Source organism: Piliocolobus tephrosceles, chromosome 11 (genome assembly GCF_002776525.5).
Source record: "Piliocolobus tephrosceles isolate RC106 chromosome 11, ASM277652v3, whole genome shotgun sequence".
In the NCBI taxonomy this organism is placed as follows: Eukaryota; Metazoa; Chordata; class Mammalia; order Primates; family Cercopithecidae; genus Piliocolobus; species Piliocolobus tephrosceles.
In genome coordinates this window covers 83,170,011-83,194,606 of record NC_045444.1, presented here as the reverse complement: position 1 = coordinate 83,194,606, position 24,596 = coordinate 83,170,011, and the positions used below count along the sequence as shown (strand labels likewise).

Below are 24,596 nucleotides of genomic sequence, written 5' to 3'. Positions count from 1 at the left end.
CTAAAGCAACTTGTAATTTATAAAACTTGACATTGCTTATGGCTGCAGGGACAATATGTAGTCATACACAGTTACTTTTCCATGAGTAATTTATGACCACTGAAATGCAATGCACATTTGAGAGTAAAGAAACAAATATTAAGGATGATAGTTTCTAAGACACATGCCTCCTATTCTCATCTTTTCCATGTGCCACAGTGTATGTTTCTACTTCTTATTTTAAGGTTGAAGTGGCCTTTTGTTAAATAAAAAGAGTCATAAAAAGTAGAAATTGACTGACTGCAAATGTCATGGCCAGTTACCTCCCATATGACATCCCATGACAGCCCCTCCTTTCTATTATTTCTGCATCTTGTATAGGATGGCCTGCTACAGGATGTCATCCAACAAGGCCTACAGTCCTAAAACAGAATGTTAACTGGGCTGATGCCTCCATTTTGGGGGAAATACCAGAATCTTCACAGGTGTTTGTTCATTAAGAAAGAAAGAAAGGGCCAGGCGTGGTGGCTCATGCCTGTAACCCCAGCACTTTGGGAGGCTGAGGCAGGTGGATCACTTGAGGTCAGGAGTTCAAGACCAGCCTGGCCAACATGGTGAAACCTTATCTCTACTAAAAATACAAAAAAATTAGCTGGACGTGGTGGCACTTGCCTATAACCCAGTTACTCAGGAGGCTGAGGCAGGAGAATCGCTTGAACCTGGGAGGCAGAGATTTCAGTGAGCCAGGTTGGCACCACTGCACTCCAGCCTGGGCGAAAAAGCGAGACTCTGTCTCAAAACAAACAAACAAACAAAGGCTTTGAAGGAGCGTGATGATTCACAGTGTGCCTACACACTGGGGCTGGCCTGTGAGCTTTTGTCTTATCTGTTGTGAAAAGAGTAGGTGGTCAGAAACTTTTAGAGCAATTTGATAATTTCATGCCCATTAACTTTAATAATAAAATAATTACATTTATAGTTTTTGTCTTGTTTTTATTTCATTTTATTATTCTGATTTTTTAATTGTATTTTATAAAAGTATTGGCTCAAAAGTGATAGATTTGAAATAACTTTTTAAAAAACTGGTTCTTTACCACAGATAATTTGAAAAGCATTGTTAAAGAAGCTTTTCTTGATGCAGTAAAGACTTAAATGTAAAACTCAAAACTATAAAAACTCTAGAATAAAATCTAGGCAGTACCATTCAGGACAAAGGCATGGGCAAAGATTTCATGATGAAGACACTAAAAGCAATTGCAACAAAAGCAAAAATTGACAAATGAGATCTAATTAAACTAAAGAGCTTCTGAACAGCAAAAGAAACTGTCATCAGAGTGAACAGGCAACCTACAGAATGGGAGAAAATTTTTGCAGTCTGTCTATCTGACAAAGGTCTAATATCCAGAGTCTACAAGGAACTTTAACAAATTTACCAAGAAATAAACAACCCCATTAAAAAGTGGGCAAAGTACGTGAACAGGCACTTCTCAAAAGAAGACATTCATGTAACCAACAAACATGAAAAAAAGCTCGACATCACTGATCAGTAGAGAAATGCAAATCGAAACCACAGTGAGATACCATCTCACACCAGTCAGAATGGAAATTATTAGAAAGTCAAGAAACAAGAGATGCTGGTGAGGTTGCAGAGAAAAGGAAAGTTTTTGCACTGTTGGTAGGAATAAATTAGTTCAACCATTATGGAAGACAGTGTGGTGACTTCTTAAAGATCTAGAAGCAGAAAATAGCATTTGACCCAGCAATCCAATCATAAATCATTCTATTATAAAGATACATGCACGTTTATGTTCATTGCAGCACTATTCACAATAGCAAAGACGTAGAATCAACTCACATGTCCATCAGTGATTGACTGGATAAAGAAAGTGTGGTACATATACACCATGGAATACTATGCAGCCATAAAAAGAAACAATATCATATCCTTTCCAGGGACACAAATGGAGCTGGAAGCCATTATCCTCAGCAAACTAACACAGGAACAGAAAACCAAACACCGCACATCCTCACTTACAAGTGGGAGCTGAACGATGAGAACAGAGGGACACATGAGAAGGAATGACACACACTGGGGCCTGTCAGTGGGGAGAAGGGAGGGAGAGCACCAGGAAGAATAGCTAACGGATTAATACCTAGGTAATGGGTTGATCTGTGCAGCAACCCACCATGGCACATGTTTACCTATATAACCTGCATATTCTGCACATGTACCCCGGAACTTAAAAGTTGAAAAAAAAAAACCTTTAACAGAAAAAAAGAATATTTTCTTGATTCAGAAAGTGTTCAGCCTCCCTCCTCCCCACATTAGTTTCTTTTTTACCATGTATATTTCTGCCAGAGCAAGCTCCTGGGTATTAATTTTTAGCCAATATGTGATACAGGAGAAGGCAGACTTCTTTAATTTAAAAAAATTAATTCCCTAAATAGCCATCAAATTACTCCCTTGTAAAACCAAGTTAAAGAGCTTCCAAGCTTAAAACTTTTAAAAGAGAAATGCAGTTTTTAAAAAGGTAATTATCTGTTTTTAATCAAAGCTTTGTTTTTGCCAAAATATTATATTAAATTTCTATTATATGTATTAAGCCAGTGTAGCAGACTAAAACTTTAGGATTTAAAAATGTAAATAACTAAATAGAATTAACTGTTGAATCTATTTATGTCAGGATGCTTGACTGAGACTACTCACCAAGTAAGCCTAGTAGAAAATGGCCTGTTAGAAAATGCATGAGCCCATAAGTCAGCCAGGCTGACAGGTCATTGCCCTGGACTTCCGTCATCTTACCTATAAAATAAAGCTGCCTATGAAATGAAGGGGTCAGCCCAGATGAACCCCAGGGCCTTCTCCATTTCTAATATTCCATACGTCTGTGAATTTAATTCCATAATCATTTTAAACTACTGTATTTTTTTTTTTTTTTTTTTTTGAGCCAGGGTCTTGCTCTGTTGCCCAGGCCGGAGTGCAGTGTTGTGATCACAACTCACTGTGAACTGCTGAGCTCAAGAGATCCTCCCACCTCAGCCTCCTGAGTAGCTAGGACTTAGAGGTCCACAACACCACTCCTGGTTGGTGCAAAAGTAATTGCGGTTTTTGCCATTAAAAGTAATGCACTTATTTTTGCACCTGTATATATGTTTGTCGGGTTTTTTTTTTTTTTTTTTTTTTTTTGAGACAGGGTTTTGTTATGTTGCCCATGCTTGGCTTCTGTGTTTTTAAGAGCTGCATGGATGACTCCATTTCATACCAGAGTTGAAAGTCATAGACCAACAGGCTAGGGAGCTGACTGGGCCAATAGAAGAAAAAACATGGGAGGTCCAATGTAGGTGAAGGAACTCAACAATGGCAAAAGAAGTGACACATTCTAACATGGAAAAGATTGGGAAAAGATAGAAACAACTCATAGCCTTAAGTTGAGATGGTAACAGAGACGTTACTTTCTGTCTTGACCACTTGATCGTTGATCACACGAGGCTGAGGGTTAAGATGTTGGCAGAGAGAACCAAAGATTTATAAACTGACCCAAGAAGGTCTGAGGCCTTTTTGTCTATGGATATTTTACCCTGGCATGTACACTCACATGCAATGTTCTCATTTGGCCTAAGAGTGCCTTCTACATTGTAAGGGCATCATCATATACTTAAAAGGTTTATTTGATTTTAGAGTTGTGCTAGGGCTCTTGGCTTGACAAAGAAAGGTAAAGTGATTCTGTCTTCATCTGTGCCACTCTTTTGATCTTTATCAGATATTACCTGGCTTGTCTGGAGCCAGCCTGTAAGGTCAGGTGACCTTTCTCTCCATAGTTCCAGGGTTTGGTGAAGCATCTTACAGCACTAAGTATTGATTGAACGTCTATCAGTGACCACTGCAAACTCTGCTTTTGTTGTAGGAAGCAGTACAGGTTTTGATTAAGCACTCAGCTGATGTCAATGCAAGGGACAAGAACTGGCAGACCCCTCTTCATGTGGCAGCAGCCAACAAGGCTGTCAAATGTGCAGAAGTGATCATTCCCCTGCTGAGCAGTGTCAATGTCTCCGACCGAGGGGGGCGCACAGCCTTGCACCATGCAGCTTTGAACGGCCACGTGGAGGTGGGTATTTTTATCATTCAGAATTGGAACGCTCCCTCCAGGCACTTTCAGCCACAAGTGGAAACTGATCTCCTTGCTGAGATATTAAAGAATGTGATGAAAACATTTGTACACCAAACCTTCAGCATCTATATCATTCTCAACTTTAGAGCCACAATGAATTGAAAAAGTAGGCTGTCACTTCAATCTTTTCCTCTGACACACATGACACAGTTCCTGCTCTGACATCATATTTCTACTTTGTCAGAACTCCAGATCTCTGACCTGCCTTTAGATTTCATGTTAATTTGGCTCAGATCACCTGCAGGCAGTGAGGAGGCCTCACCATTACCGAACGTATGCTTGATTTCATTGTTGGTTATCTTTCAGATGGTCAATTTACTCTTGGCCAAAGGGGCAAATATCAATGCATTTGACAAGAAGGACCGGCGTGCTCTGCACTGGGCAGCATACATGGGTAAGGATTCCATGCATGGAAAGCAAAGTACAGATAGCCTTAACTCAATAAGCCACGGATCTCTTGTTGACCATGTAGGTTTTCTCCAGTCTGACTTCTTTTCAAGTTTGGGTTGCAGTTGAATGAAGATTTGGTACATTTTACTGGCATGCATAGTGGGCTCCAGTCGGGCAGTTGCTTTGTCAGATATTTATTTATCCTACAAAGAAGAGGAGGAATGAATCATGGCTTGGGCCTCTTTGAATGTGCTTCAGTCTGGATTGGAAAGCTGCACAGATTGTGCTTATTTTAACTTGTCATGGCAGTAAAATAAGGTGTTTTAAAAAGAGAGAGCACTGGCTAGGAAAGCAAGGACACAAATTCCATTCGTCTTTTTTAATTTATAAATATTTTTGAAAGAAACAGGAAGAAAGGAAGAAAAGACAAACCTCTGGCTATTTTATAGGTGGAGGGCACCAGAAGTACTGAGGATTATCCTGATAGTCCACTGACAACCAAACTGAAGCCTGCAGCCCTCATTTCTGCCTGCTTGGGAGAGGTCACATTTCTAGGTTTTTCCTTTTCACTTTTGTTGGCAAATCCCACTGACAAATGATAGCTCTCACAGTTTATTCTAAGTGTAGACTTGTGGGAAATGAAGAACTAAGATATTTCCTTTGTGTTTCTAATTGGAGAACATCCTGCTATTAGAAAAATAGGATTCTATCAGCACCAAGTTGTAAACAACCTGAATACCCATCCCCAGGAGAAGATCCACACAAGGGAACACTTTGCAGTAACTACAGTGATGAGTCCATGAATGTTTATTAACACAGATTCTGTGATATGTTAAGTGAAAGCATATTATAAAGCAGTATAAATAAAATAATTCTCATTTTCATTTAAAAATCTGTATAATAACAAACCTGGAAAATATTATATGCTAAAATTTTAATTGTCTCTGGGGATTTATGATTGTGGATGATTTTGGTTTTCTTTTAATACCTTTTTGCCTTTCTGAATCCTTTTTAACAAACATATGTGCCTTTTATCATCACTTTAAAAATTAACAATAATTGTAGGGAGAAAGAATAGGTTGGGGCAGGGATGAAATAAAGTATGTGGCTAAAGATGGGTCTGAATGAATCCCTGTGCTTAAAAAACAGAATCTTAAACTTTTACAAGCATTAGCATGTTTTTAAAAAAACGTTGACATGGATTTTCGAGTTGGCTGAAGCATACGAAATGACTAGGTGGCACCTGCAGGACTGGAGCCAGTGACTGCGGGAGACAGCTGTGTAGGTCGAACACACACTAAGCTAGTGTGGATAGGACTCAAAGAATGCGAAGTTTCAAGCTTGTTCTCTGCTGATGTATATACAGTTAAAGCATTTGGATAAATGACTCTAAAGAAATCAAGTCATTGTTTTGTGTGCTATCAGGATACAAATAGGAATAATAGGCAAAACCAGGGCAAATAGCTTAAGACAGTGCCACTAATAATTGAAAAAAAATTTTTCTATATACAAGTCTTGGGGAGAAAAGAGTCAAATTTTAATAAAACAAGCCAATACTTCCCCCGACTCCACCACACACACAAAGTCCTGGAGTCAGTACTTGTCTTCTACCCTTCAATTTTCAGCCGTATTTAGAGCAATGATCCTGAAGCACTGAACAGTCTTCAATGCTGAAAGAAAGGTCAATGCTTTTTTGTTTGTTTGTTTGTTTATTTATTTTTTGATACAGGGTCTTGCTCTGTTGCCCAGGTAGGAGTGCAGTGGTGCGATGTCGGCTCACTGCAGCCTCCGCCTCCCAGGTTCAAACGATTCTCGTGCCTCAGCCTCCTGAACAGCTGGGACTACAGGCGTGTGCCACCATGCCCAACTAAGTTTTTAGTAAAGACAGGGTTTTAGTAGAGTGTTTTTAGTAGAGACAGGGTTTCACCATGTTGTCCAGGCTTATTCTATATATGGTGAATTATGGAACAGAGTAAAATATTATAGAAAACAATGCTAACAGGAGCTAAAACTAGAAGGGTTTTCTGTTTGGCCTCTAATTCATGAGGATACTTTTAAGTTAAGCCATATGAAATTGCCGTTTTTGTGGGTCCAAATGCAGTGAAGCAGCAGTAATTTTATATGATTAAACAGTAATCTATGGTCATTTTCATTAATTTTTTTTTCTTTTATCAGTTTTTCCTAACTGAATTGTGACTGTTAAACTTTTCAGTGAGGAATGCCAATTGTTTTCAAAAGCATTGCTTTTATTTTAACACAACATTTTTTAAGGCTCTCTACTGATATCTTGGCAAAACCTCACCATTATTCATTAGCATGGTAACAGGCATCACCTAGATCTCCTTGAAGAGAAGGCTCATATGAATCATCTTTTTTCTTCCCACAGCATTTACATTATGCCTGACTATAGGAGGTACTCAATAAATATTTGTTGAATAGTTGCCATGAATATTTTCCAGTTTTTACAAATAACTCAGCAAAATACTGGTGGCAATAAAAGCTAATAGTGATAATTTAGGTGAAATGAATCAGCAAATTGTCCTATAAAGGTTAATGATGTTTTCTGCTGCTTTGTTTGTAAAGGCCACCTGGATGTTGTAGCATTGCTCATTAACCATGGCGCAGAAGTGACCTGTAAGGATAAGAAGGGTTATACCCCTCTGCATGCTGCGGCCTCCAATGGACAGATCAATGTTGTCAAGCATCTCCTGAACCTGGGGGTGGAGGTGAGCTATAATGAATGCATCACTGCATGGCCTGTGTATTTGTGAGATTTCTGTTATTCTAAAGTTAAATCCTGTTTGCACTTTAATTCAAGGGCAGAGGAGTTGTTTTCTAGCATCCTATCTTTTTAAGTTTTTTGTGGGCAACTGGTAAAGGGCAGTAGGGGCATACACTAAGCAGAGGAAAACTGGAAACTGAATAACTTTCTATATCAACACAGATAAATATATAAACATATAGATTCTATGTAATATATATTAACCAGTTGTTTTTAAAGACTGGCCAAGGTTCTGCATCCCACCTTCCGAATGTAGCCTTCTAAGTCATGACTTACAGCAGAAATGAATGAATAAATGGCAGAGACAAACATCAGCAATGTCTACTCTTGAGCTGGAGAAGTCGGACTGCTGCATTCTCCTTCTGCTGGTAGAACAGGAGCAGTGGTGAGGCTGGAACATCCTGTCCCCCAGGAAAGGAAAACTAAGTTGCTATACAACCATAATGATGAAACCAAGCACCCAGGGCAGGTCTCAGAAAGCAATAGGGGGCCATGGACGAAACACACCTCCTGACGGCACCACTGCTCTGCTACTAAAATGGAGCCTGGTGAGGTGTCAGGCTCCAGAGCAAAACAGATATTGGGTTCTGACCCGCCTTCCGTGTTTAGGCTCCATAGCCACCTCCCCTGCCATCTCCGCAGCCACCTCCCCTGCTATCCCCTACCATTTCTTGAGGTTTGCTGTGCCCCAACCCTAGAGTGTGGGACTCTTTTTGTTCTCTTCTGATTTACTTCTCTTTTGGTGTTTTGAAAGCAGCTTTGCCCTTCACCTTTTATCCCTTTGTTAGCTGAAAAATACCTCTCCCCAGGATGAAACTTCTCTCTCTCCAGTTCATTTTTTGCCACATTGACGTTTTGCTGATCTTTACCATGGGGTGACAAGCATTCCCAAGATGACCACACTGGGACAAGAGTAAGCTCTGAACAATTATATTGACGGATGGCTATTTCCTTTCTCTAGCCACAGCAATTATGCTTTTTGTGGAAAATGGAGTAAACTGGCTCCAATGACTTGAATCACCCTGTGTTGGACTCTTTTGCAGATTGATGAAATCAATGTCTATGGAAATACAGCGCTTCACATCGCCTGCTACAATGGACAGGATGCTGTGGTTAACGAGTTGATTGACTACGGTGCTAACGTGAACCAGCCAAACAATAATGGGTTCACCCCTTTGCATTTTGCTGCTGCCTCCACTCATGGTGCTTTGTGTCTTGAATTGTTAGTAAACAACGGGGCGGATGTTAACATTCAGGTATGACACTCTTGGTCTCTGTGTTGAATGCCTTTGCATTGAGCTTCTGTTTGAGCAAAATCAACTGCTGCAAATGATACCATGTTTTAGTGAGTTGGAACCCTGAGCACTTTGACTCACACAGCCTTGTCCTGGATTTGGAGGCCATAAAAAATGTTGTGTGGAGGCTGAGGCGGGTGGATCACGAGGTCAGGGGTTTAAGACCAACCTGGCGAAGATGGTGAAACACCATCTCTACTAAAAATACAAAAATTAGCCAGGCGTGGTGGCGGGTGCCTGTAATCTCAGCTACTCGGGAGGCTGAAGCAGAGAATTGTTTGAACCCGGGAGGCGGAGGTTGCAGTGAGCTGAGATTGTGCCACTGCACTCTAACCTGGGCAACAGAGCAAGACTCCATCTCAAAAAAAAAAAAAAAAAAAAGAGGTTGTGTTATTTTTATCCAGGAGTGGTGGCATCAGCTGAGAGGTACCAAGGCTCCAGCCGTGTGTTCTTGTTAGCTTAGTGAATGTGTCAGGACAAATACTGGATCTCTAGGATGTTGACTTGGCCCAGAAGCTAATACTGAAGTGAATGTTGAGCTGATAGGGCAGTGCTGCTAAGAATTCAAAGGGAGGCCTAATAATGAATGTGGGCCTGTTTCCAACTCCAGTGTGGGTTTAGAGTTTCTCAGATACCTTCTTCTTCTTCTTTTTTTTTTTTGAGACTAAGTTTTGCTCTTGTCACCCAGGCTAGCATGCAATGGTGTGATCTCAGCTTACTGCAACCTCTGCCTCCTGGATTCAAGCGATTCTCCTGCCTCAGCCTCCCCAGTAGCTGGGATTATAGGCATGCACCACCATGCCCAGCTAATTTTTTGTATTATTAGTAGAGATGGTGTTTCACCATGTTGGCCAGGCTGGTCTCAAACTCTTGGCCTCAAGTGATCCACCTGCCTCAGCCTCCCAAAGTGCTGGGATTACAGGTGTGAGCCACTGTGCTTGGCCAATACCTTCTTAAAGCAAACCCCAAGTAGTGGCTTCAGTGATGTAGCACTGAGCTGGTCGTCACAATCATTCCTTTATTCCGCAAATTTACATCAGACTACCCAGTGCCCTCTGTCTGGTACTGGAGGAGTGCTCCAAGATGAGACTCAGTCTCTGCCCTTAAGGAATTTATAGTGTAGCAGGGAAATAACATGCCCTCAGGCAATCATGAGCAAGAGAAGATATCATGAGAAGAGTCATAAAGCATTGCAAACTGTAAGAAGCAAGTGTTGACCTGTTTTTTGCTTGGGAATAAGAAATGGAGATCGATTTTGAGCAGAGACTTGCAAGATTGATGTAGTTGAGTTGAGGAGGAATAGAGATAATTTGAGAGAGAGTGTTCCAGATAGAACAGCATGAGCAAAGAGGGATGGGAATTCTGGAGAGAAAAACCTCTAGGTAACTCATCAGCTTGCCATGTGACAGATAACCAAGGGGAACTTATCACGTAGCATTCATAATTTGGGTGACATCACTTGAATGCATTTAGATTGTAGCAGAATATCCTAAGCTGTGCTAGGAAACGTTTTACTCAATCCAGGCTTCCCCTCTTCCCAGCACACAGGGCTCCTTAAGTAAGGCCCCAGTGTATTCTGTCTCTGGTTTTGAAAAATACGATTTCTAAGGTGTAATTTCAAGAATATCACATCAATCTATTTTAATAACCTTCTCTATTCACTATTAAAATCTTTTATTTTTTTCATAATTTCTAGTAGTGGTGAAAGGTGTGACAAATTTTCAGAATAGCAATTGATTGTCTCGAATAGAGTATAATTTTATGAACATGCCAAGTGTGGTGGCTCGGCCTGTAATCCCAGCTCCTTGGGAGACTGAGGTGTAGGATTCCTTGAGCCCAGGAGTTTGAGATCAGCCTGAACAACCTAGTGAGAGCCTGTCTGTAAAAAACTTTTTTATTTTTAATTGTATGACAGAAAGGAGCCAGAAATGAGCTGAAATGTGATTTGACCAAGGAAGAGGACTCATCTACTGGATGATTTTGAGCCCAGGGAGCTTGGGCCTCTCCAGGATCTGCAGGCCACTAATAATTCTAGGGGCCATATGATCAGACCTGAGCATTAAAAACAGTAATCTGGTCATAGAACACCAAAGGCAGGAAACATAAAGGAAAATAATCGTATATATGACTACAAAAAAAGTCTTAAACATTTGTATAACAAAACAACAACAACAAAACCTCTAACATGAAATTCAAATAAGAACAACTTAGGGAAAATTTTCTTCAATATACATGATAAGCAAATAGTTAATATGCTTGATATATAAAGAGCTCATACAAATCAATAAGAAAAAGTGATCACTACTAGAAAACATGGAGCAAAAGTCAGATCACAAGCGAGAATAAAAAGTACATTAAACTTGTGAAAAACTAGTATTACTGGTAATTAGAAAAATACAAACTAATACAAAAACGTACATTTGTGTTAAAGAATGGCAAGTATCAAAATGACTAATAATACCTAGTATTATTCAATGAAAAAATGAAAATGCAATAAAGAAATGTGATCTCATTTTTTAACGCTAAAATGTTACGGTTATGTGTGTAGATGATGCAAAGAGCGAGAAAAATCTCTGGAGTATGTACTAATATGCTAGCAACAATTATCACTGCAGAGAGACAAAATTATGATTTAGGTCCTTCCTTCCTTCCTTCCTTCCTTCCTTCCTTCCTTCCTTCCTTCCTCACTCTTTTTTTTTTTTTTTTTGAGATGGAATTTTGCTCTTGTCATCCAGGCTAGAGTGCAATGGCAGGATCTCGGCTCACTGCAACTTCTGCCTCCTGAGTTCAAGTGATTCTCCTGCCTCAGCCTCCCGAGAAGCTGGGATTACAGGCATCTGCCACCATGCCCAGCTAATTTTTGTATTTTTTGTAGAGAGGGGGTTTCGCCATGCTGGCCAGGCTGGTCTCTAACTCCTGAGCTCAAGCAATCCACCCACTTCAGCCTCCCAAAGTGCTGGGATTAGAGATGTGAGCCACCATGCCTAACCTTTAGTTTTTTTTTTCCTGTGTATGCTTTTGTCTTCTGATTGTGAAACAATGATAATTTTTAAACATTATTTTTATTGTTATTATCATTATTTTTTTTTGTTGAGACAGGGTCTGGTTCTGCTGTCAGAGGTGGGATCTCGACTCACAGCAACCTCTGCCTCCCAGGCTCAAGCCATCCTCTGGCCTCAGCCTCCCGAGTAGCTGGGATTACAGGTGTATGCAACCACACCCTGCTAATTTTTGTATTTTTTGTAGAGAGGGGGTTTCGCCATGTTGCCCAGGCTGGCTGCCAACTCCTGAGCTCAAGCGATCTGCCTGCCTCAGCCTCCCAAAGTGCTGGGATTACAGGCATGAGCCACTGTACCTAGTAGAGCATGTTATTTTTATATATAGAAAAACGAGAAAGCTGTTTTCACTTTTGAAAAAAAGAAAACCCAGGTGTAGCAGTCCTAGAGAGAGCTGATTAGTAGATAACTAGAAATCAATAAAACTGGCATTGGTAAGAGGTAATAAGGGAACAGGGGAATGGGGAGGAGCTGACTGAAGGGAGAGGCTTTGGAGAAAGACAATCAGCAAGACTTGGTGGGGCATGAACTGGAGGAGTTGAAGACTAATGTAAGGATTGAAATGTGGCAAAGAGGCCAGGCGCAGTGGCTCATGCCTGTAATCCCAGCACTTTGGGAGGCCGAAGTGGGTGGATCACCTGAGGTCAGGAGTTCAAGACCAGCCTGACCAACATGGTGAAATCCTGTCTACTAAAAATACAAAAATTGGCCAGGTGTGGTGTCTGACACCTGTAATCCTAGCACTTTGGGAGGTACAGGCAGGCAGATCATGAGGTCAGGAATTTGAGACCAGCCTGACCAACTTCATGAAAGCCAGTCTCCACTAAAAATACAAAAATTAGCTGGGTGTGGTGGTACGCACCTGTAATCCCAGCTACACAGGAGGCTGAGGCAGGAGAATTGCTTGAACCTGAGAGGCGGTGGTTGCAGTGAGTTGAGATCCTGCTACTGCACTCCAGCCTGGGCAACAAAGCAAGACTTTGTCAAAAAAATAAAATCAATAAAATAAAATAAAATAAAATTGGAAGGAGGGAAGAAAGAAAGAAATCCAGTGAAGAAAGGTGGTACAGCAGAGTAGTTAAGTGTTCAGTTCTGGGGCCAGACTGCCTAAATTCCAATCCTAGCCTTGACTTTTAGTATCTATCTAATCATAAACAAGCTCTCTGTGTGTCTCAGTTTATCTGTAAAATTAGGGAAACAATAGTATCTTCTCCATGGAACTGCTGTGAACATTAAACAGCTTTATCACACATAAACCATGTAGAATAATATCTGCCACATGATAAGCACTAGAAAAATAGATGTTATCATTAATATTCCTTAAGAAGGATGTCAGGAGGAAGAGTAGGCTTAGGGAGTTAAACCAATACATTTAGTTTTTGAGAAGCTGATTTTTAGGTTTTGGTATAGCCAGTCTGAGAAGTTCAATAGTGTAAAATGTGGTGTTCTAGCATGAGAGACTGGTAGAGAACAGAAGAAAAAGTGTAGGTTGCTTCATTCATGTAAAGGTGATTGCTGAAACCAGGAGAAAGGGATGAGACCGCCCAAGGAGAGAGTATGTAATAGCACAAGTACAGACATTGAGACAGCCCTTTACTCTTAGGATCAGGAGGAGGAGAAAGAGCCAGAGAAACGGATGAAAAAAGGTGTTAGAGGAGACAGGAAGGAGTGTCATGTTTTCATGAAGGTGGAAAGCAGACAGAAAAGAATGGGGCATCAGAGACCAGGGAACTGTCGTCCGAGGTTGGGAAGGAGTTTTTGTGTGGGGCTGAAGTTGCTGAGCATGGTGTTGAGGGGCAGGAAGCACAAGGGCGGACAAACTGTCAATGTTCCCAAAACTGTAGACATCTGTCTTGCCATCCTGGTGTCTGAAGGACATCCTGTGAATCCTTCAAAGGAAGGGAAATTATTGGAACTTAATAAAGGCACTTTCTTTACCAACCTCCACTTAATTAATTCACGGGGTTGTCTGATGTGCTTCATTGCATCTGTAAAACATGCCACCGATGCTCTCGGTGCGCCCGAGACCTGAGGCTAGAAGGCTACTCTCTGGCACAGCTGCCTACTGCTTCTAGTTAACTGACCAGTGGTCAGTTCAGATTGGAGAAGGGACTTCAACTGCTGTGATACATTGGTTTTTGCAGCCCCTTCTTCCCTTCCACAAATGGAACTGAAAAGCATAATTCCTTAATTTTAATATTTATTTTTTTCCTGTGGACTGCTAATCATAACTCGAATATAAATGCCATTTTAAAACTCTGAGATTTGGGTTCATTATGATTGAATCTGTGTAAATAGGATTTTGAATCAAATCTAGCCTTCATTCTCAGTCTCCCTTCATCTATTCTGTTTGTATCCTCCGATTTCCTAATTTTCTTTGAACCCTCCTTAGTTATTCCAGATCCACTCTAGATGCATGGATCATCTAACATTTCCGTAGAGCCATCCTGTCTGACTCTGGAGGTAGCTGTCTAATTAAAGTTGTTATCTCCCTGTACCACATTGCTCCTTGGATTTTGAAAGTGTTTGTAGATTGCAAGACAATTTGTATTTGTTTAGATTTTCCAAAGGTTGAGGGAAATAGCATATTGAAATGCAGCCAGTACCTACCCACATGTTCACTTTGTTTTCTTCTATTCTCACAAAACAGTAAAAGTTATGTCTTCATGAGCAATTAAAAGATGGGTGGGAAGAGGAGGAGGGATGTGTATTCAGCCTGCATTTCACAGTTCCTCTTTTTGCTTAGATTGATTGACTCTGGCTCTGTTTTTTGACTTCATAATATGAGTTTAATTGTGATAAAATAAAGATATACTTTACTGATACAATAATCCACTGATGGTTTACTTGTAATTTGTAAATAGGTAGAACATGAGAAAGTATAAATATTTTTTCTTCCCCATTAGAGACCACATTGTAATTTCTGTAGCATCTCAAGGCTCTTTTAGCAAGCATTCAAAGTAAGCATTAAAGAAGGCACTAGACATAGAGCTGTGCTGGATACGACTTAGAAAGACAGACTCAGAAATTGCCATTGCCAGGTTGTCTACCTCCTGGTCACTGACATTTAGCCTGTGCATGGTCTCAGTTCTTTTCTATCTGTGTGCTCTTAGATCATTTAGCTCTAAGAGATGGGAGTTGAAACATGTCTGCTTGAAGTGGACCAGTTCCCTTCTCTATATGTACCAGGACCAAATTATGGAATAGGTTGTGTTGGAGAAGTTGAAGGTGAAAACTGGAATAGGCAAGAGTAAGCAGTGATAGGGACAGAGTACTTAGAACTTTGGAGAAGTGAGGAAAAGGAGAGGAATGAGTGAGCCAACCACGTTCTGTCTCTCTTGCCCTTAGAACCATATGAAACAAAACAAAATAAATTGGACTATGTGTGGCTTTTTCACACCAGTATTTTAGATGGCTCTTCCATTGAATTAGGAAGACTTATTGGGCTTCTCACCTTATTTGACCCCACCCCTAACCCCAGGCTGGACTTAGTGTTATCCCACAGAGGCTTTATTGCTCTGTAGTAGGGCCACTAAGCTGCGTGACCCCAGGGGTGTACCATGCCACAGAGAACATTATGCTTTCAAGACCCTGGGGAGTAACAATGTCTGTAAATTTAGGGAAGGTATATGGGATATTGGAAGATGAGGAAAGAAGGCATTAGGAATAAAAGAAAAAAAAGAACGGATTTCTGAGGAGACTGGTGGTCAAGAAAATATAAACACTCCTTTTAGTTCAAAGATTAATCTTCCTTAGGCAATGCTGAGTTCTGCCCTGAAAGAGTACTGATATTTGTCATAAAATATTTTAATCCTCAGTACTTTTCCTTTATGACTTGATTATGCCTAACTCAATAGAAGCACTTCTTGCTTAATTCAATGGATTATCAAAATAACAAAAATTTCGAAGCCCTAAATTCTATGGGAAAATGTAGCTAGAAAATTGGAGGGAGACTAGAAATTAAGAAAAAGATTTTCATAAAAGCTTTGAATAGATGGAAGAATTGCACATATTCTCTCTTTTGAGAATGCAAGGAATGTTTTACCTTTGTGTGCAGTTCTAGGAATAGTAGCAACAGCCAGTACCCCTGCATGCTAAATTTCAATTTCTCAGATCGTGAAACTCAGTAGGGTTCCCTAGTCTCAATTTTAATATTCTGAGTTCTAACTTTTAAGGGCTAAATAAAAAGTATTATCCTTTTGAGTTTCATTGGTTTTCAATAGCTTTTTGAAATAACGAGCTCCCTTTACACCCATACCATATGAACAAAGCTGCCCCAAAATGGCTGCCCTGATACTCTTAATGATTCCTTCCCAATTTCCCCACCTTATCTACCTGTTTCCCTATGTGAAGAAAAAAATATCGGCTGTAGCCTGGACTCTGGCTATAAATGAATCCAGGCAAAGATATGCGAATATGGATGCAAAGCAATTGTCACCACTGATCATATGGCTGTTCTTTGCATTTTACCTAACTTTGGTCATCTCCATTTACTTGTCCCTTTACCAAAGGCACAAACACTCTCAGAGAAAAGAAGGTTGTGGTGTTTGCTATCCCTGAAATGGGACTGACTTTGCCCACCACACACTTCAGAGATCACTTCTGCTTTGTCTCTCTGCCTGCAACTTAGATAGCTACCACCAAGTTGGTGGTTACCCCTTGGTAAAGCCTTTAAGCTCCTTTCTAGGCATGGAAAATTGCTTAGCTAAATAGTGTGAAGATATTTTATAAATGCTGAAGTATTTATAGCTTTAGATATATTTAATTAATAGTTACTTATGGTTTCATATTAAGGGGAAACACTGGAGCAAAATTTAAAGAAATAGCTCCACCTAGGGACAAGTTAATGCCAACTCCACAATTTCTGCCTTCTCTCTCCTTAGTTATTTATCTTGAAGTGTCATCACTTTTTAATTGGAAGCAGGTGTTTTAAATCCTTATTCCAAAGTAGTTCCCAGGTGTTTCAGTCCTTGGAACTGTGTGCAGTCCTGACAACTAAGGCATAGCTCTGGAATCAGATAACTTTTAGGAGCTCTCCTTCCCGGTATGTCTCATGGTCAGCGATGGTGTTGTATCTTATTCTCTTGATTGCTCCTGTTTTTCCTCTAAAAGTATTATCAAGCTTCAACTCTCCTTTCTCAGTCTGTTCTGATTCAGGTTAGACTCATAAGATGGAGAGAAGATCCTATTATTTCTTTTCTTCCCACATCTACCTGAGAACATTGAATTACAATGATACGTGCTTTTTAATTTTTTTTCAATCAAGATGAACTTAGTGCTCTAATTAACTTTTTTTTCTTGGCACAGACTATGTGTAATCCCTTTTTTATTTCTAAGGAGTAGACTTATAGAATATAATAAAATTCTTGTGTTAAAACCTTGGTTTTATAACCTATTTTAGCCCACAGTCCAAAGCAGGGGATAAAATGGGACCCTTCTTACCCCAATGCTGTAGTTCAGGGTTAAGGTACAGAGGTACAGAATTCATATTTCTTTTTCTTTTTCTTTCTTTCTTTCTTTCTTTTCTTTTTTTTTTTTTTTTTTGAGATGGAGTTTCGCTCTGTCACCCAGGCTGGAGTGCAGTGGCGCAATCTCAGCTCATTGCAAGCTCTGCCTCCCGGGTTCACGCCTCCCTAGTAGCTGGGGCTACAGGTGCCCGCCACCACACCTGGCTAATTTTTTATATTTTTAGTAGAGACGGGGTTTCACCATGTTAGCCAGGATGGTCTCTATCTCCTAACCTCATGATCCTCCCGCCTCGGCCCTCCAAAGTGGTGGGATTACAGGCGTGAGCCACCACGCCTGGCCCAGAATTCATATTTCTAGCAAGAATCCTGGGTGATTCAGACATAGGCAGTCCTCAGTCCACTCTAATAAATGCTTACCTAAATTATTATTTGTTTTCCAAGATGGAGTTTTTAAAACAGTCATTTTAAAGTACAGACATTTGGATTTCATCACAAAATGAACATGCATTTTTAAAACCTCGTATTTTAACCTCAAACTTAGAGAAATGTTTCCTCTGAGACTTAGAAAAATAAGTGTTACATAGATTTTTTTGATAACAATACTTGGATGAAAATGCATTCTCTCTATTGGAGATACTTTTATTCTAAAATAACAGTAATATTTTCTTTTGGGCCTATTTTCAGAATAAATTCTGTAAATTACGATTTCTTAGTTACATATGTGGTACCTTGGTATTTAGTATAATGATGATTGGTATATAGATGTTGAACATTTTCTGTGTTTTGGCTTAATCTGTGTCAGGAACTTTCATAATTTCTATCATGAATAGTAAGAAATACATGAATTCAGCACACATTCCCAGCTGATCATTCAAAAGACAATTTCCTAAAAAGTTGCATGCCTTAGTCCTGTAACTTCTAATGAGTTGAGTGAAGCAAGAGATTCTCTTTTGGAACAATGAAAAATTATGGTTTTCTTTTTGTTTTTCTGTTTTTTTCTTTATTTGCTTTCTTTTTCTTTTTTTTAACTTTTTTTTCTTTTTTCTTTTCTTTTCTTTTATTTTAAAAGTGATTTTTTTTTTTTAAATTGAATTATAATGCAGGGAATAGTGGAGGGTTTCAGATCAGGTTGTTTTGTTTTTGTTTTTTTTTCTTTTTTTTTTTTTGAGACAGAGTCTCACTCTGTCACCCAGGCTGGAGTGCAGTGGCACGATCTTGGCTCACTGCAACCTCTGCCTCCTGGGTTCAAGCAATTCTCCCACCTCAGCCTCCCCAGTAGCTGGGATTACAGGCGTGCGCCACCATGCCTGGCTAATTTTTGTATTTTTGGTAGAGATGGCATTTCACCATGTTGGCCAGGCTGTTCTTGAACTCCTATATCAAATGATCCGCCTGCCTCAGCCTCCCAAAGTGCTGGAGTTATAGGTGTGAGCCACTATGCCCCGCCTCAGGTCAGTTTTAAGAGTTGCAGTGATTCAGAGCCATTTGGTCAGCTTCAGCTTAAAGCGGACCATGCAAGTTAACACATTTGTCTTTTTTGTATACTATAGACAAAGGTTGAAAAAAGCATCTTGGAGGAAACTTCCTTCTCCAGTAGATGACAGGAGAGGAATAAAGGTTTCGGATGACTGTTTTTCTAAGCTTTTAAAAAATGTGATGTTATGCAATAACTTGACAGGTCATGTGCATTTTTTCCTTTCAAAATTATCTTTGCCTCTTTTAATTGTTGATCATACTTTTATTTTATTTTATCTTTTTTTAGAAGAATGTCATTCTATCACCCAGGCTAGAGTGCAGTGGTAAAATCCTAGCTCACTGCAGCCTCATGTTGATCATACTAAATAAATAAATAAATAAATAAATAAATAAATAAATAAATAAATAAATGTTTTCAGGGCATTATTAGCAGTGTCCATAGGGGTGTTTCAGATTGGTGTCACTGGCTCATGAGCACCTCCATTGTTTTTCTCTCCCTCTTTTTTTTTTTTTAGAGTAAAGATGGCAAAAGTCCACTGCACATGACAGCTGTCCATGGAAGGTTCACACGGTCACAGACCCTCATTCAGAATGGTAAGAGAGATGCTTCAGTAGTGTCATTATTTCAATAGCTTCTTGTTGTGAATTTGGCTATCAGTTACCTGCATATGAAAGTCAATGCCCTGAGTTTTAGTAAGCATGCAATTACACAATTCTTTGATGTACTTTGCTAAAAACTGTTCATCAGACATGTCATCAACATCCACCTTAATAGTAAAAACATAAAGCCACAGTGTCACAGTCAATTTGGAGTCAGGCACAGAGCATGAGCTTGGAAATTGGAAATGATACATTTATATAGACTCAAGATCCTGTGCTTCTCACTCTGAAACTAGTAAAGGTAAGTAGCATTCATTTTCTAGCAACAAATCTGAATTATTTTTAAATTTTGGAGTTCACTATAGTTTCCTAAGTTAAAACTTATTAAGCTAGTTGGGCAAAAGTAGGAAAAATGAGATAACTCAGAGGAAAAGCAGGTAAGGATGTGATAAAAAGGATCATAAAATCACAGGCTTAGGCGGGGCGTGGTGGCTCATGCTTGTAATCCCATGCACTTTGGGAGACCAAGGTGGGCAGATCACCTGAGGTCAGGAGTCCAAGACCAGCCTGGCCAACATGGTAAAACTCTGTCTTTACGAAAAATACAAAAATTAGTCAGGAGTGATGGCAGGCGCCTATAATCCCAGCTACTCAGGAGGCTGAGGCAGGAGAATCGCTTGAACTCGGGAGGAGGAGGTTGCAGTGAGCCGAGATTGTGCCATTGCACTCTAGTCTGGATGACAGCGTGAGACTTTGTCTTTAAAAAAAAAAAAAAAATCACAGGTTTGACAGACCTGGGAAAGTCACATAATATAGTAATATAGTAATTTTCCGGACTCACAACAAAAGGTATACTTGAACCATCAGGTTGTCACTGAAGTCAGAGTACTAGGGAGTATCAGTTTGCATCCTGGTTCATGTTAATAACAGGGGGTCATGGCCAGCAGCATCTGTGAGTGGGTTGACTTTGATAACACAACTTCTGTTAGCAAATCTTAGAGACGATTTAAAAAAAACAAAAACCAGGTTTAGTTCAGAGTTTAAGCTGACATTCCAGGTCAATCCAGCAGTTCCTATTTTTAGTTGACCCAAACTTCTACTTCTCAAAATTCTGATATTAGTCAATTTCCTTGGACCTGTACTTTCTCGTCTATAAGACTTTCGGATCACATACTCTTGAATTACTAGTGGCACTGAGTTATGTCTTAGGCACGCAATACTTAAAACAAAGAAGTCATTTGACATTTGGATGGGAGTCCGGCCAGTGGAATTATGCTTAGGAAGCAAAATATCTGCAGCAAAGCAAGGGAAATTTGTAAGCATTCCAGTGAAGCTATAGGGGAAAAGAAATCCTAACAAATTTCCAGTGAGCCAAGAAAGGTAAAACAGAAATTAACTATGCAATACCCACTATTCCTAATTTGAAATATGTGCTATGCCTTTGACATTCATTTTATTGAAAAGGCCACCGTGTTTTATTTTGCTGAATGTAAATAAAGGGGGCTGGGGGGAGTGACCCTAGTCTCTTTTGAGCACATCTCTTATGCCACTGTATTTCTCAACTGTTTTTCAGAAATAATGTCCACCCCCCTTTAAAAACAAACAAAACTTTTAGAAACAAACAAAACTTAAAACAGTTTGGTTCCCTTTTAGAGCAACTTAAAGCTCCAGAGACAAGGTTGGAGGGAAAACAACTTATCTCCTTCTAAGCACTGCCTTCCCCGCAGGTTCATCCCTGTGTGTCAGGCTGTGCTGGTCATCTCCATGACGCATCTCCCCTCTGTCCTGCTGGCATGCTTACAACAGTCCCAGGGGACTGCTGGCAGCTTTGACCTCTCCAAGAGCCACGTGGGTTGGAAGACTTCCATGTCCTGCCTTGCTAGACTTTTTTTTTTTTTTTTTTTTTTTAAAGACACTGTCTCACTCTATTGCTCAGGCTGGAGTGAAATGGGGTGATCTTGGCTCACTGCAACATCTGCCTCTCGGGTTCAAGCGATTCTTGTGCCTCAGCCTCCTGAGTAGCTGGGACTACAGGTGTGCCACCATGCCCAGCTAATTGTTGTACTTTTAGTAGAGATGGGGTTTCACCATGTTGGTCAGACTGGTCTCGAACTCCTGACCTCAAGTGATCTGCCCACCTTGGCCTCCCAAAATGCTGGGATAACAGGTGTGAGCCACCACACCCTGCCGTTGCTAGACTTTTGAGTTGGGGGAGACCTAAAAGAGACCCTGTCTCTTATCCTCTGTGTTCAGGGGATCTTTGTTTCAGAACCTCCCTCATTCCTGGTTGTCCTGGCATCTTGCTTATGGATTGGGTAGGGTCCAGCGGCCTGAATTGGTAAGGATATAGTGGCTATAATATATAGCCTATTATATATAATGATAAAGCTAAGTGGTAATGATAAAGCCAAGTGTTCACAGTGTGCCAGGCACTTGGCTAAACACCCCTTATAAAGCCTTTCAACCACCCTATGAGAAAGAGGTACTCTTATTATCTCCATTTCAAAGATGAGGAAACTGAGGCAGAGAGGTTGTCACTTGTGTCTGGATAAATGGCCAGTATGTTGTGGAATAGGAATCTGAACACAGGCAGTCTCACATCAGAGACTGAACTCTTAACCACCACTCTTATAAACGTGACCTCCAGAAACCAATGGTGTTTAAAAAAAATTCCTTTTAAAATTGAATTCTGTTTACTCTGAGAGTCACTTATATTTGAAATAGAGTTTTCCCTGTAAAAGGATGCTTTGTTATTCTCTTCTCTCAACTGACAGTTTTTTTTTTTGCATTCATAACACATGTGAGAACTGTGAATTCTTCCATTTGACATTTTTTTAAATGCCCTTGGGGAGAAGAAAAGGAAGTTCTTTTTTTACCTCCTGTTTGTTGGCTTCCTTCTGGAAGAATCCTGGGCTGTTGCCGGGACCCTCCCTCTCCAGAAGCTCATGCCCCTAGGGCCTGATGTCAGTCCCCCCAGAGTGGGACATCACCCAACAGGAGCCGCTCTGTCCTTCAGGACCACATGGGCACAGCATTTGGCTCCCCGAAGCGACTAAACATGCTACTGAGGAATGTTTTTTGTATTTATTTGTTTTGTTAAATTGCATTGGTGTTTGGACTTTGAATAGCTTTCTCTGCTTCCCTGACTGCTCTCCAGTCAGGATTACTAGTTTTCATAACTTTGTTTTTCCAGAATCATCCAGCTTTGGTAAGATAATAATGAAAAAAACAAACAAAAAAAAAAACCCACTCTATTTTAGTTAGTAAAGACTAACTCTGCTATCCAATCACATTGTTTGTTGTCTGAAGCTGTGTTGTCACAGTGAGAGAGGGAAAGGAACTGAGTGAAGACACCATGTGGTGTCCGGAGGCATTTGACCTCACCATTGGTCCTAGGCACCCCCCTCAGATGTGGTCCAGCAGGTTACACAAGTTCAAAAATGATGTTTTCTTCACAGAAGCTTTAAAAATAAATAGAGTTTGAAAAGGAAGAGTCAAGATCTAGGTTAGGATGAGTCAGTGTGACATTTTTGACCCTTTGGCTCACAATACTTCCAAGGCAACTTAATAAGCTGACCATTCTTGTTTGTGCAGTGAAAAACTAATTTCAGATGAATGCTTAGAGAATGCTAATTAATTATCCTTTCTGACATTCTCTGCATACTTCTAAACTGGCAAATGTTTATTTTCCTCACTGGTTGTCAATGATCGATCACCAATATTTAACTTGCAACCTTCAAATGACAAACAGTAAAGATATTTCATTTGCGTTTCAAGCCAGTTTTAAAAATTTTCAAATGAAAATGAAAAGATTTGTAGAGTGATTGTAAGATAGAAATGCACTTATGTAGAAGTGCTGTTTAAATAGAAAACATGTTTTCAGATAACAAATAGAGAGTCTCTCTTTTATTTTTCCACTAAGTTATGATGTTCTCCTACATCATAGGAGTCTCGCTCTGTTGCCCAGGCTGGAGTGCATCTCAGCTCACTGCAAACTCTGCCTCCCAGGTTCACTCCAGTCTCCTGCCTCAGCCTCCTGAGTAGCTGGGACTACAGGTGCCTGCCACCATGCCCGGCTAATTTTTTGTGTTTTTTAGTAGAGACGGGGTTTTACCATGTTAGCCAGGATGGTCTCGATCTCCTGACCTCATGATCCGCCTGCCTCAGCCTCCCAAAATGCGGGATTACAGGCGTGAGCCACCACACCTGGCCTCCTGAAATATATTTTAAATGATAACAAAAGCACATATGGACAATATTTATCTTTCTTTCTTTAAGATGAAATCTTGCTGTGTAGCTCAGGCTGGAGTGCAGTGGCACGATCTCAGCTCACTGGTATCTCTGCCTCCCGGGTTGAAGAAATTCTCCTGCCTCAGCCTCTCAAGTAGCTGGGACTACAAGCACTTGCCACCACACCTGGATAATTTTTGTATTTTTAGTAGAGATGGGGTTTTGCCATATTGTCCAGGCTGTTCTTGAACTCTTGGCCTCAGGTGATCTGCCCACCTTGTCCTCCCAAAGTGCTGGGATTACAGGTGTGAGCCACTGTGCCTGGCCAGTTATCTATATTTTTACAGTTTTAAACTGACTTGTAAAATGAAAGCAATGACTACAAGAAAAAACTTTTATCAGCTCAGACCCTCTATTCCACCCTGCCTGATAATTTTCACTCTTCCCTTTCTCCACCCAATTTTTGGCATATCTGAGACTGGTAAATCTGGAGGCTCTAACACTTTTTAAGAAGGGTTTGGTGACTCTTGGCTGGGAAGGATGTGGATTGATGGAGTGTTTGTCCAGATCTCTGCAGTCTGAGGATCTGTCCCACATCTCCCTGGATCAGTTCGACAGTTGGGGCTTTTAGGCAGACCGCCATGGGCAGCTCTGATACGGATACATGCACATTGAATTGCTCTGAGGTATCTGTGGAAACGAGGTGGCTGCCTGTCTCCAGAGCTACCATCAAGTCATAAAATGAATTGATCTCAACTGGACACTTCTAAATTCAGGCCATAGTTAACTGTCTGTTGAGTCCCTGGATGATCACAATAACTAGCTTTCTTTTATTATTTTTCCTGATTATAAGAGTAGTACATGCGGCCGGGCGCGGTGGCTCAAGCCTGTAATCCCAGCACTTTGGGAGGCCGAGACGGGTGGATCACGAGGTCAGGAGATCGAGACCATCCTGGCTAACATGGTGAAACCCCGTCTCTACTAAAAAATACAAAAAACTAGCTGGGCGACATGGCGGGCACCTGTAGTCCCAGCTACTCGGGAGGCTGAGGCAGGAGAATGGCGTGAACCCAGGAGGCGGAGCTTGCAGTGAGCTGAGATCCAGCCACTGCACTCCAGCCTGGGCGACAGAGCGAGACTCCGTCTCAAAA

General features: G+C 40.5%; 1 protein-coding gene across 9 annotated transcripts in view; it reads left to right on the top strand.

Moving 5' to 3' along the window:
* ANKRD44 (ankyrin repeat domain 44) overlaps positions 1-24,596 on the top strand; it is a 327,884-nt gene that overhangs the window by 188,635 nt on the left and 114,653 nt on the right. For all 9 annotated transcript variants that reach the window (XM_023218043.2, XM_023218022.2, XM_023218030.2 and 6 more), the window contains 5 exons: positions 3,885-4,085; positions 4,455-4,542; positions 7,122-7,264; positions 8,364-8,576; positions 19,131-19,209. In XM_023218043.2, coding sequence (XP_023073811.1) covers positions 3,885-4,085; positions 4,455-4,542; positions 7,122-7,264; positions 8,364-8,576; positions 19,131-19,209 — 724 coding nt within the window. The remainder of the gene's footprint in view (positions 1-3,884; positions 4,086-4,454; positions 4,543-7,121; positions 7,265-8,363; positions 8,577-19,130; positions 19,210-24,596) is intronic.